Below are 11,896 nucleotides of genomic sequence, written 5' to 3' on the forward strand. Positions count from 1 at the left end.
ATAACGGCGTTTAAAAGAGCACTGGATAAATTCATGGTGGTGAAGTCCATAAATGGCTATTAGCCAGGATGGGTAAGAAATGGTGTCCCTAGCCTCTGTTTGTCAGAGGATGGAGATGGATGGCAGGAGAGAGATCACTTGATCATTGCCTGTTAGGTTCATTTCCTTCGGGGCACCTGGCATTGGACACTGTCGGTCGACAGATACTGGGCTAGATGGACCTTTGATCTGACCTGGTACAGCCATTCTTAGTTCTTAAAAGTAAGAGGGGAAAATATCGTATATGGTTGAAAAGATCAGCCTCTGAATAAGTGTGCATCAAGGACTTCAGAAATGCATAGCAAAGGACTGAAAAGAATTGTCACACAATTTCATCATGCATTATGGTATAATAGTCAAAATGAGAATTATTGTGTGTTGTGTAATTAATTATAATTTTAGTTTACAGTTGATTTTTAGAAGATAAATACAGCAAACTGAAAAGCTTAATTAGTGGCCACCTCTAAAGCCTTAGGTTTAAATTACTTGTTCAGTGTGACATAGGAAGTCAGAGGTACAGAAAGATCCCTCTCTTTTCAGGTCCAAGGCCAGTTCTTTAAGCATAAGACCATCCTATAGAACACGCACTATGTGATCACTGTAACTGAAGGCTTTATCACTCATCTGTTTGTCTCAGTTGTTCTTGGTAGAGGTTGGTATTGATGAACAGCCCCTTTGTAAAGATCCTTTAAGGCAAAAAACCTGATACAAACTTAACTATGATGCCACTCTAGTGCGCCCATAATTTCATGCCTACATATGGTATATTCCCCCAACCATCAGATAACCTGCATTTCTGTTGCACCTTTGACCTCTGATGCACTCTGGTCTAAAGTCTCCACTGAAGCACCTCAAACTTCCAGTCTGTCAGCAGTTTGCCACAGCTGCACTAATATGATCAGATAAAAACAGGGACTGAAAATTTAACCTCAGCATAGTAAGTAATGGATTAGTGACAGTTTTAAAGTCCAAAATCATGTTAACTTTTAAAACCAGAAGCATGCTTGTCCCACGGGAGACCTGCATGTCCCAGATTTCTACAGGTACAATTATCTATGATGTACACAGACAAAATGGTGCAGCTCGACTTAAGTCAATGGAGTTGTGTCTGCAGGACACGTAGCTTTGTGTTTCTATCTTTGGCGGGTCATGAGGTATTAATTCTTAAAATCCTTAACTTTACAATTTAAAGGAAACCAGTTTGAAAAATATTTAGAACTTATTGGTATTATTTTTTCCTGTTACTCCAAGAAAACAAAAATAGCATATGGTTTAAAAGGGGAAATAGCTAAAATAGCTTCTTTCTAGAAGATGTGGCATAAACAAAATATGGGATGACATGTTTTCGAGTTAATTGGCACTTTTTTGGGATGACACTGTGGCTTCCCTTCTCAAGCGTGAGGTGGTCCACTCAAACGAATACCAATAAAATCCTTTATCCACCATCACATGCACACACACACATGCTCGTACTGTATATACATTTATACAGACACGTGTTTATCACAAGATGGCTACCACTATGAGAATCCACAGCACATGGAGGAGTGAATGCTTTAGATAATAAAGTGATAAGCACCATATAAGGAGCTAGAGTGCATAGACTAAATATTTAAAATATGTGTACATCACAAGCAGCAGAGGTCGCTCAACCTTTCTTTAAATGTTTTCCCATTCTCTAATTTTTCCAATAGAAGATGAAAACTATTAAAAAATGTAAAAATTGCAACTGTTTGCAAAAAATATACAGTGCAATGATAATTTTAGTACTGCTTTTACTCTCCCTGCAAAAGATTACTGTCATCATTACATCAATTTTAAAAAATGCTGACCCAATGCTGATATCAGAGATGCAAAGTCACTTACTCAGACACACGGAGGATGGTCTCTTTGCCTTCTTCAACCGAAATTTTGACATCATTTTTCACGTGCTCTACAGTTAGCAAAGCTCCTAAAAAAAAAAAAAAAGAAAAGATAAAATATGGCTGATCTTTCTCCTAAGTAAAGACTATTTCATAGGTTACAATTACATTTTTTTATTCACACACACCATGTGTCTTAACTGGTGCCTTCAGACTGAAAGGCACAGAGCGTGACGGGAAGGAATCAATGTTTTAGTCTAGAAACCGGCAGTTTTTTCCTGGCAGTCCTTATGGTCTAGGAGGAAGGGATAAAAGCTGGCGTACAGTAATCTGCAGTGATCTCAGAACAGGACGGTATTAATGTAATTTTGCTTCCCAAGGATACTTTGAAAATTCATCCCATCCCACACTAACCTAGAGAAGAGACTCGCTCAAATTGTTTGACATGAATATTGCTGTCATCTACTCCTCAGCAGAGGCCTGCCACATGCTCTTCGTAAGAGGCCTAAAGCAGCATTAGCATCTAAACACATCATTTAAAAATAGTCATGACCTACATACCACTAAAGAGACCACATTCTGGAAGAAAAAACATCTTGGACAAATGCCTTCACACAGTAAGGCTATGTGCCACATCAACATTTTAAGTCTGTCAATACTGTGCACCTCAGCCACTACCACTGGGGGCATATGGAAAGAAGAGAGAAAAAGTCAGTTCATTTTTTTTAAAGTAGATTTAATGCTTGTGAAAGGATTAACCACCTTAAAGACTGAAATCATCTTTTTATCCATAGGAGTACAGAAAGCATCCACACAATGTACTGTCAATGTATGTGGGACCCAACTGTCTGGCGACTATGCCCTTGGCCTCTCCTCTCTGACTAAGAGACCCCTGTATGAAGTCAACAGGCCTCCACACATGCACAAGGGGGAGCCTGCACTGTAAAGCCCATTATAGCTCTTCGTTATGCACTCCACTTTGTATTTTAAGTTACAAAGGGTAGTATTAATAAATTAGCCTCAACAGAGCACTAGGAGCAAGGAACTCCCAAACTGTGATCCCAGTTGTCAGATCCCTCTCTGGCACTAAGCTTGACACTTAATGATCCTCATCTCAGTTCTCCATCTGTAAAAATGGGGTACTATCACTTGTAGTATCTTTGTGAGAGAGGCAAGAATTAATTAATGTTTGCACAATGCTTTGAAGATGAAAAGAACTACATAGGTGCTGAACTCTGTAATTAACGTAAATTACATTCATAGTTAGTGCTTTTTCACCCTACTTCACAAGAACTATTATTAATATGAACTAGGAAAAAGTTAGGATAAAAAAGTGTTTGTTTTTTAAGAAAACAATTATTTTTCCTTAAATAAAAATGTTATATTTGTAATGTTCACTGTGTTTCAATGTTATCCATAAGGACTCGTCTATACTTAAAATGCTGCAGCAGCGCTGTAGCACTTCAGCATACACAATACCAATGCCAATGGGAGGGGTTCTCCTGTCAGCATAGATAATCCACTTCTCTAGGAGGCAGAAGCTAGCACTGTCCACACAAGGGGTTAGGTCAATTTAACTTCATCACTCTGAGGTATGGATTTTTCACACCCCTGAGTGATGTAGTTACACTGATCTAATTTCCCGTGTACACCAGGCCTAAGAATCGTTTAATCTAAAGTCCATGGTCTAAGTACAACTCAGTAAGAGCTGTCAAATACAAATTAAGTCCTCAACTAATTACAATTTTGTATGATGTTTTTCATAATAATAATACCACCACCTAACTCTTCATAGCAGTGGTTTTCAACTTTTTTTATTTGGGAATCCCTAAAAAATGTCAAATGGCAGTGCAGACCCCTCTGGAAATCTTAGACATGTCTGCAGACCTCCAGGGGTCCATGGACCACATGCTGAAAAGTGCTCTAAAACAGTAGTTTTCACCAGCACATCTCAACATGCTTTAGAAAAGAGATCAGTATCATTATCCCCATTTTGCATATGTGGAAACTGAAGCACGGAGAGGTGATGCAACATGCCCAAGGTCACCCAGCAGGCCTGAGGCAGAACCAGGAATAGAACTCAGCTCTCCTGTGCAAGTACTCTACCTACTAGACCACATTGCCTCTCTTATCAGACGTTATTAGAAAATGCTTAATAGAGAGAAAGTTTCTAAAATTTAAATTTTATTCCGCAGGATACTGTTTAAATATACAGCCAAGTATATTTTAAATCATCTCATACAAACTGCATCCCAAAATGCTTTCTAGAGTTGAACAATGCAATTTACAAAAGCATAAAGAAAAAAAAATTAAGGCACAGAGGCAAGGCAAGAATGTGCATCTTCAGCAATGATTTGCAATGAGACGGAGAATCAGTGTGGCAGAAGAGTGAAAGGCTGTTTCCAGATAGCAGCAGTTGCAGAGAAGGTTTTTTCACCCACATGGTAAGACAGTGTATAGCAGAGGTCCCTAACCTTTTTCGTCTGGTGGGCACCAGATGACAAGCCATGGAGGACTGTGGCGGCGGATGACCATCCACCCAAATGCTGCGGACAAGCAACATCATCCTGAGGCTTTGCCATTGAAATACTACCGAAAATCAGTGGCATTTCGGTGGCAATGCCTCTGGATGACGCAGCTTGTCAGAAGCATTTTGGCGGATGCTCGTCCACCTGCCAGTATGTGGGCACACTTAGCCCGCAGGCATCGCATTGGGGACCTCTGGTGTATAGGGACAAAGAGAAGCACTGGCTACATAAGTAACTGGAGCAGGAAAGAGAGCAAAGAGAATGTGCCATCCAATGTTGAACTAGATTTTGAAATGAACAGCCACTAGAGAGAGAATGCGGATGAGGTAAGATCTTTTACTGGACCAACTTCTGTCAGCAAGAAAGATAAGCTTTCAAGCTTATACAGGACTCTTCTTCAGGTCTGGGAAAAGTTCTCAGTGTCATTACCAAATACAAGATGGAATGGATTGCTGAGTACATCTACCAAACCTGAACAGCAGCTCTCTGTAAGCTCCAAAGCTTGTCTCTCTCACCAACAGAATTTGATCCAATACAAGATATTACTTCACTCACCTTGTTGCTCTAATATGCTGGGACCAACAAAGCTACACCACCACTGTATACAGGAATCCATTAGATATGCAATGAATTTTGTAAAAGCAGGTTCTACTTTTGCACATACAATTATATGTATATAGAAAAAGGCATCTGTGTATGAAACAATTAGCCAATAAATCAAAAGCTGGATTGAGACCATTTCAAAAAATTGGTCTACAACCTGTGAAGTAACTTAAGAAACCCAATTATAAATAGAACCTCTAAGTAAGTCACTAAATGCATCAACATCTCCATTAAATATTAAACACAGCAACAGACCCAGCAGTCTATTGGAGAAAAGCCACCTCAAGAGAGGTTCAGCACTGCAATAGCCAGGTTGTTGCAAGTCAGGGATGAAATACATTAGCGAAAGTGGGGGAAGCATCTCCCTAGCTCATTATGGTTGTGCGCGCATTTAGTCTGTCGTTCTCCGTTATCGATAAAATGCTACATTTGAACAAGACCATAATTTGCTCTGGGTTTATTTTCTCAGATCGCTGTTTACTATATCCAGCTTTCTGTTACTACAAGGCTACGCACAGCAAGCCATGCAGATGACGTGTCGTTTCAGAAAGCTGGTAGCATTTCTGTCACTTTCTCCGCAGGCAGGTGACAAGACCCACTTACGATGCTGAGCCCCCAGTGACAGAGCACAAATCTCTTCAGCGCCGTGCCCCGAACAGGGCAGACCTGAGCCGCTGGAGGGGAACACCCTGAGGGCAGCTTTGGCCGAAGGATCCTGCGTGCCAAAGAGACATCGGCAGCCCCCACCTCTCTCCCCGGCCCCCAGGTCAGCCCCGCCCCCGAGTGCGGAGGGGAGCCAGGCATAGGGGCTCAGCCTGGGCAGAATGAATCAGGCGGGGGGGAGGGGCTGAGCCCCACGGGGCTCAGGAACCACCTAGCTCCGCAGACCCCAAAGGGTCAGGCTGCCTCTCCCCCTCCCGCCCGCCCGTCTGTCTGTCTCCCCGCCCCCGCACGGCCGCGAGGATGAATGGAGGAGCCTGCGCCCAGCGCCGCATGATGCAACATGGCAGCAACCCAGCGGGTGCGGCCCCCAAGGGCAGCCGGCCGGCGTCCCGGGTCAGGGCCAGGCCGGGCCGCGCTTACCGAGCGGGGGAACCTCCGCGTTCACCGTCAGGCTCAGCGCCATCGCTGCGCTGCCCCCACGACCGGCTCCCTGGGCAGCCAGAAAAGGAAGGGAGGGGGCAGGACGCGCCGAAGCTCAGCGAAGCTGAAACGGCTCCGCCCCCTTCCAGGGCCGCCCTATTCCTGCAGGAGCTGCTGCCACGGGGCGGGGCACCGCCTTCCTTCGTCACTTCCTGCGATGGGCAACCGCACGCCTCTGGTTGGTGTTACATCTATAAGGTGCCCCGCGGAAACCGGTTCACATGGAGGGAGGGGTTCTTCGCTCCTCCGAGGCGCCTGGGGGCAGTGCTGCTCTCCAAGTTTGTCATCGTGCCTGTATCTACGCGGCGGATTCCCCCTCCCTGTAGTGAATCCTCCACGCTCCGCCAGGCGGAAGCGAGGCCCAGCGTTGCCATCGCTACGCCTGGATTTTTCAGGGCCGGAGAGCCGTTGCTATGGCAATGTACGTTCCCAGGGAGCAGGCCAGGGCCTAGGCCGCAGCATACAGGGTCCCTTCCCGGGGAGGTATCTCGGCCTTTCGCCACAGCTGTGACCTGGCCCGGAGCTGACCGGGGCTGAGGAAAGAAGGCTGGAGCCTTTCGGGGGAGGGGGACGCATTTTTTTAGTCTTTCTGGGCAAGCGGAGCCCAGTGGGTGGTGAGAGCGTCGCCAGCACGGGACTCCAGGACCTGGGGCTTTATGAAACTTGGTGTCCAACTCGTCCCCAGGCAGGACTTTGCCTCAGCTGGGGGGGTTGAGCTGCCGCCATTGGTTTAAATATAAAAATGAAAGTAAATTTTCCTTTGCTGCTGAGCCTGTTCAAATGCTGATGAAGCCCATAAAGAGCCTCCTACTAACCTCCAGCCAGCCAGTGGCTGTAGGGAGGGGTGAGGAAGTGCAGATGGTGTCTCCTGCTGCAGCAGCAGCATCCACTACCAGAACATTACATTACATTCCCCTCTAATCCTTAGGCAACACTTAAAACACAGGTTAACCTACCTACATTGCTTGGCACTGTGAAAAATTTCACATCTTGTGCAATGTCGTTATTCGATCAACTTAACCGTAGTGTGGACACCATAGAAGATAAACAGCAGCTAGGTCAATGGAAGAATTCTTGTCTCAGGGAGGTGGATTTACCACAGCAGGGGAAAAAATGCTGCAGTTGCTTTAGTAAGGGTCTAGGACAGAAGTTCTCAAACTTCTGTGGACCACCAGTTATCTGCGAGCTCCATTCAGGTGGTCTGCGGATAGTTCCCTCTAAGGTCCATGCCTGGGTGGCCGCACATGAGACAATGAAGGGCCACCCACCTAATTAGTGGAGCCATGCTGGTGTGGCTCCACTAATTAGGTGGCTGAACCATGGAGAAGATGCAGATGTAAGGTGGTGGCGGCGGCGGCTCTGGGGGGAATAGAGGGCAGTGAGGTGAGAAGAGGGGATGGGGGGAATTTGGGATGTGCAGGGCTGCAGTGGCCAGAGAAAGAGATGACTTTCCCCAGCTCCAGGGCTGCTGGGGAGAGATGACCCTTCTTCCCAGCCTCAGCTCTGTTGCTGCTGTGGCAGGGGAGAGAGGGAGAGACCCCCTCCTTCCCAGCCCCAGCTCGAGGGGCAGCCACAGTGGGGGAGATAGGGAGAGACCCCCTCCTTCCCAGCCCAAGCTCGGGGGTTTGCCGCAGCGGGGGAGGCATTCATCACATTAGAAAGCTAAGACTACTGATATTAAAACACAAGTTGTGTGCTTTTATTTGTATGTAACCCTTCTGCCCCTCTGAGTTGGCAGCAACAAGGGCCAGGTTCAGTATCCAGGGGTTCCGTTTCAATAACACCATGCATAACCGGCTTGAGCCCCCACCCAGTGACCTGGGACACTTACATACCACACCCTCCTGGGTGCCTTTAGGAGGCAATACTTCCCCTCTCGCAAGCACGGAGTCGGAGTGTAGCGAAATCTTTTTAATAAAGGAAGGAATCAATGCGGCATCCCATTGGAGAAACACCACAAACAGAGTTATAACACAAACCATAACCACCCCCCAAGTACATTTGGCAATGTCCTTTTCCCCTTAGGGTGTTAAGTCCAATTACTCCAAAGTCCAACAACCCAAAAGTTTCTGGTCAATGCCACCCCAAAATTCAAGAGTCTATCTGTAGAGGTCCCTCCTCCCAGCCTGGGTGAAAGGGGCACCTTACGTGGTCCAAGGCCAACCGCCCTGCCTCTCCGTGGGTTCTGCTTCCGCCTTCTCCACGAACTGCTCACCAGCCGCTCCACTCTGCTCCTCCGGCCGTCCTCACAAACTGCTCTGCTCCACCAGCTGCCTCATGAGCTGCTTCAGTTGTCCCTGCAAACTGCTCGGCTCCGCTCGCTCTGTGGGCTGCTCCACACATCCCACAGCTACTTCGCTCTGCCAGCCACTCCGCTCCAGCCATCCCCACAAACTGCTCCACTCCACCAGCTGCTCTGTTCCACAGTATAGCTTCAGGCTCCCCCACTAGTTAGCACATTACTTAGTGCTCCCAGCTCAGTAATTTCAGCTCTTTTGTGATTTCAGCACATAGTAGGGGAACCCCAGTGCTAGTGCAGCATTAGCCCAAAGTGAGTTCAGCTCAGCAACCTGTATCTAGAGTCTTAAGGGAATAAAAAATCAACTCTGACATTCCACAGTGGAGAGAGGAGGGGGTGGAACTGGTGCTTCTAGCGCCACAAAAAGCCTGCACCACCAGTCACAGATACCTGTCCCCAACCTCTCTCCATTCACTGGGTTTTGGAACCCATGTCCCTTGTCTAGCAAGTGTCATTTAATTTATATTGAGACATTTTTGTCAAAGCAGTCCTGTAGTTCCTCATTCACGCAATCAGGTGGCAACACCTTATCTATCCCGCCCCAACAATGAAGAAATTGGGGATCCCAGAAATGTCAAAATAACCATTTCCAGGCTCCTTGCTGGCTCCTTGCTGGGCGTGCCTATGCAAATATTTGTGATCTCACATTTCGGACATTTTTTCCACACTTCCCATAATTCACCACCAGATGTCAGGGCACAGCTCATCCTGACTCTGCTTACATGTAGAACAAAAAAAAATTAAGGTTTTTTTATACAGTGCTTTTATTCAAAGCGCTTTACAAGTTAGCAAACTGTACAAACAACATTTGGAAAGATCATTAAGTGGTCTGCTGAGACCCTCAGCAATTTTTAAGTGGTCTGTGAAAAAGAAATTTGAGTACCACTGGTCTAGGATACAGCAGCTGTGCTGCTGTAGCACTTCTAATATAGATGTACCCTTAATGGGCCAGAAGCTGTTAAGATTTATTTAATTTCTTATAGGAAGCTACCTATTTACTGAATATTTAGATAAAACATATGGTTTTCTTAGCTGAACGAATTTGGGAGCAGCAAATTATCAGGAAAGTTGTGTACTGTGTTTCCCAGTAATGTGTTTATTGTGCATATCTAGTTTTGCACAACAGTAAGAAACCGTTCTTAGATTGCATGGAGATCTCTCAAGCAGAAAACAGCCTGCTTGCTAATAAACTAATGGGGCTTTTAGAAGTAATCTCTGCCTCTACCTTAGAGCCTATTACGGGTGTAGTAACACTGGATAAAATGCAGACAAATCTATGTTTTCAGGTTTATGAACATGTTAATTAAAATCAATCTTTACTACTTTAAACATGACTTATTCAGTTCAGATAACTACTTTGATGGGAAATAAAATAGGTGCTCGCTGCACTCAATTGCGTAAATAAATTTATGAGTTACAATTCCAGCCCAATATGCCAGAGGCCAGTGGCAGATACTTCAAAAGAAGATGAAACAAACAAACCCTTATTAGACAATTAGGGACTAACTTACTACTAGAGAAAGCATCTTCCTTACCCCTAGTCAATTAGAAGTTGGCTCATTCCTAAAGCATAAAATCCTATCCACCATAATTGGGGATAATTTTAGTCGTAAGTGTGTAATCCTTTTTTGAATTCAGTGATACTCTTATTCTCAATAATATATTGTAGCAACTAGTTCCACAAGTAAGTCTTACATTATGTACACAACTTTCCTTTCAGATGTGTATAATATAATTCTTTTGAGAAAATGTTAATAGAAGTGCTTGCTGTCATGTCTCCATTCCATTCCTTATTTTGCAGGCCTCTCTGTGCCTCATTTTCCTTATCTATAAAATGAGGATAATGATACTTACCTCCTTTGTAAAATGCTTTGAGATCTACCAATGAAAAGCACCATATAAGAGCTGGGTATTATCACCATGTCCCCATTTATTCACTGCTGTAAACCAGGAGTGGCTAAACTTACTGACCCTCCGAGTTGCATACACTAATCTTCAGAAGTTCAAGAGCTGCAAGACACACAACCTGCCCCATAGGGGAGCACCTACTGGAGTGTGGGGCTTCTGCCCTGATGCCCTGCCCCCCCGCTCCCTGCAGGACAGAAGCCGCTAGTCCCCCCATCCTGCTGCAGGACAGAAGCCCTGAGCTCCCCATCCCAGTCTGGAAGGTGGAGAATAGGAGGATAAATGGGGGGCTCACACTTTAATTGTAATAGAGCCACATGCGGCTCATGAGCCAGTTTGGCCCTTCCTGCTATAAGCAGCCCCAAACTGTTCAACTGCTTCATACAGAAGTGTTTCCACATCTCATATTTTCATCTCCCATCTCCACCCCATTTCCTCCATTAAAATATTCAGAATAAACTTCCAATTCATTTATTTCATAGAAGGATCCATTCTCTTACAGTGGACAAGGAATTAATGTGCATAATATCCAATGTGACACCAACAGGACTAGGTGAATTCCTCAGGTCTCAAGAGTACATTATATACAGTATCATTCATCATTCAAACAGCAAAGAGTCCGGTGGCACCCTAAAAACTAACAGATTTATTTGGGCATAAACTTTCTTGGGTAAAAAACCTCACTTCTTCAGTTGGGTTTTTACCCACGAAAGCTTATGCCCAAATAAATCTGTTAGTCTTTAAGGTGCTACTGGACTTCTTGTTGCTTTTGTGAATGCAGACTAACACGGCTACCCCTGATACTATTCATCATTCAAGAACCTTTGTTATTTAGCATTAGATGCAATTTAGCAAGCATCCCAGTAACAGAAAAACGTGTTGGTCAGTGGCAGAAACTTTTATTAAGCAGACTCAAAAAGTAGCCTGTATCATATCTAATGGAGTATTTTTGGGTTTGTCTACAAGGGGACACTCAGGAAAAATTAATCCAAATTAACTAAAAGTGTGAATTTAAAAGTCAATTAGTTAAATCTGTATGAAAGGTCTCATTCAGAATTAAAATGGCCTTAAAATCAGTTTAGTTTAAATGAGTGAATTAAACTAAACTGAATTAAGGCAACTTAAATTCTGAATGAGAATGTCCACATAGGGGTTTAATGCAGTTTAACTAATTCACTTTTAATTCTTATTTTTAGTTAATCTGGAATAACTATAGAAAAACTCTTAGTTATGAATGAATACTGACTATAGGGTTAGAAATGCCAAAGTTTCACTATTACAGAACACAGTAAGTATGTCTTTTACCTGTGTTTTAAGTGACTCTGTCTCTGCTCCATTTAAGTACCAAACTGAAATTTATATCTAGAATAGGTATTTTTTAAGAGCAAATCCCAAATAAATTACCTCTTTTAACATCCCTTAAATATATAAGGATTTAAGAAAATAATTTCAGTAATTAAAATATTAAATATCCTGATTTAAATCAGTTTAAAGAATTAATATTATATAGGAGATGG

At 44.0% G+C, this 11,896-nt stretch overlaps 1 protein-coding gene across 4 annotated transcripts in view; it reads right to left on the minus strand.

The window, feature by feature from the left end:
• The window catches only part of EPRS1 (glutamyl-prolyl-tRNA synthetase 1), a 59,882-nt gene extending 53,563 nt beyond the window's left edge, over positions 1-6,319 (minus strand). For all 4 annotated transcript variants that reach the window (XM_032801271.2, XM_032801262.2, XM_032801254.2 and 1 more), the window contains exons 1-2: positions 6,116-6,319; positions 1,906-1,990 (exon numbers count right to left, since the gene is read on the minus strand). In XM_032801271.2, coding sequence (XP_032657162.1) covers positions 1,906-1,990; positions 6,116-6,158 — 128 coding nt within the window. In that variant the 5' untranslated portion in view covers positions 6,159-6,319. The remainder of the gene's footprint in view (positions 1-1,905; positions 1,991-6,115) is intronic.
• Between the last annotated feature and the right edge of the window lie 5,577 nt (positions 6,320-11,896).

The sequence above is a fragment of the Chelonoidis abingdonii genome, chromosome 3 (assembly GCF_003597395.2).
Source record: "Chelonoidis abingdonii isolate Lonesome George chromosome 3, CheloAbing_2.0, whole genome shotgun sequence".
In the NCBI taxonomy this organism is placed as follows: Eukaryota; Metazoa; Chordata; order Testudines; family Testudinidae; genus Chelonoidis; species Chelonoidis abingdonii.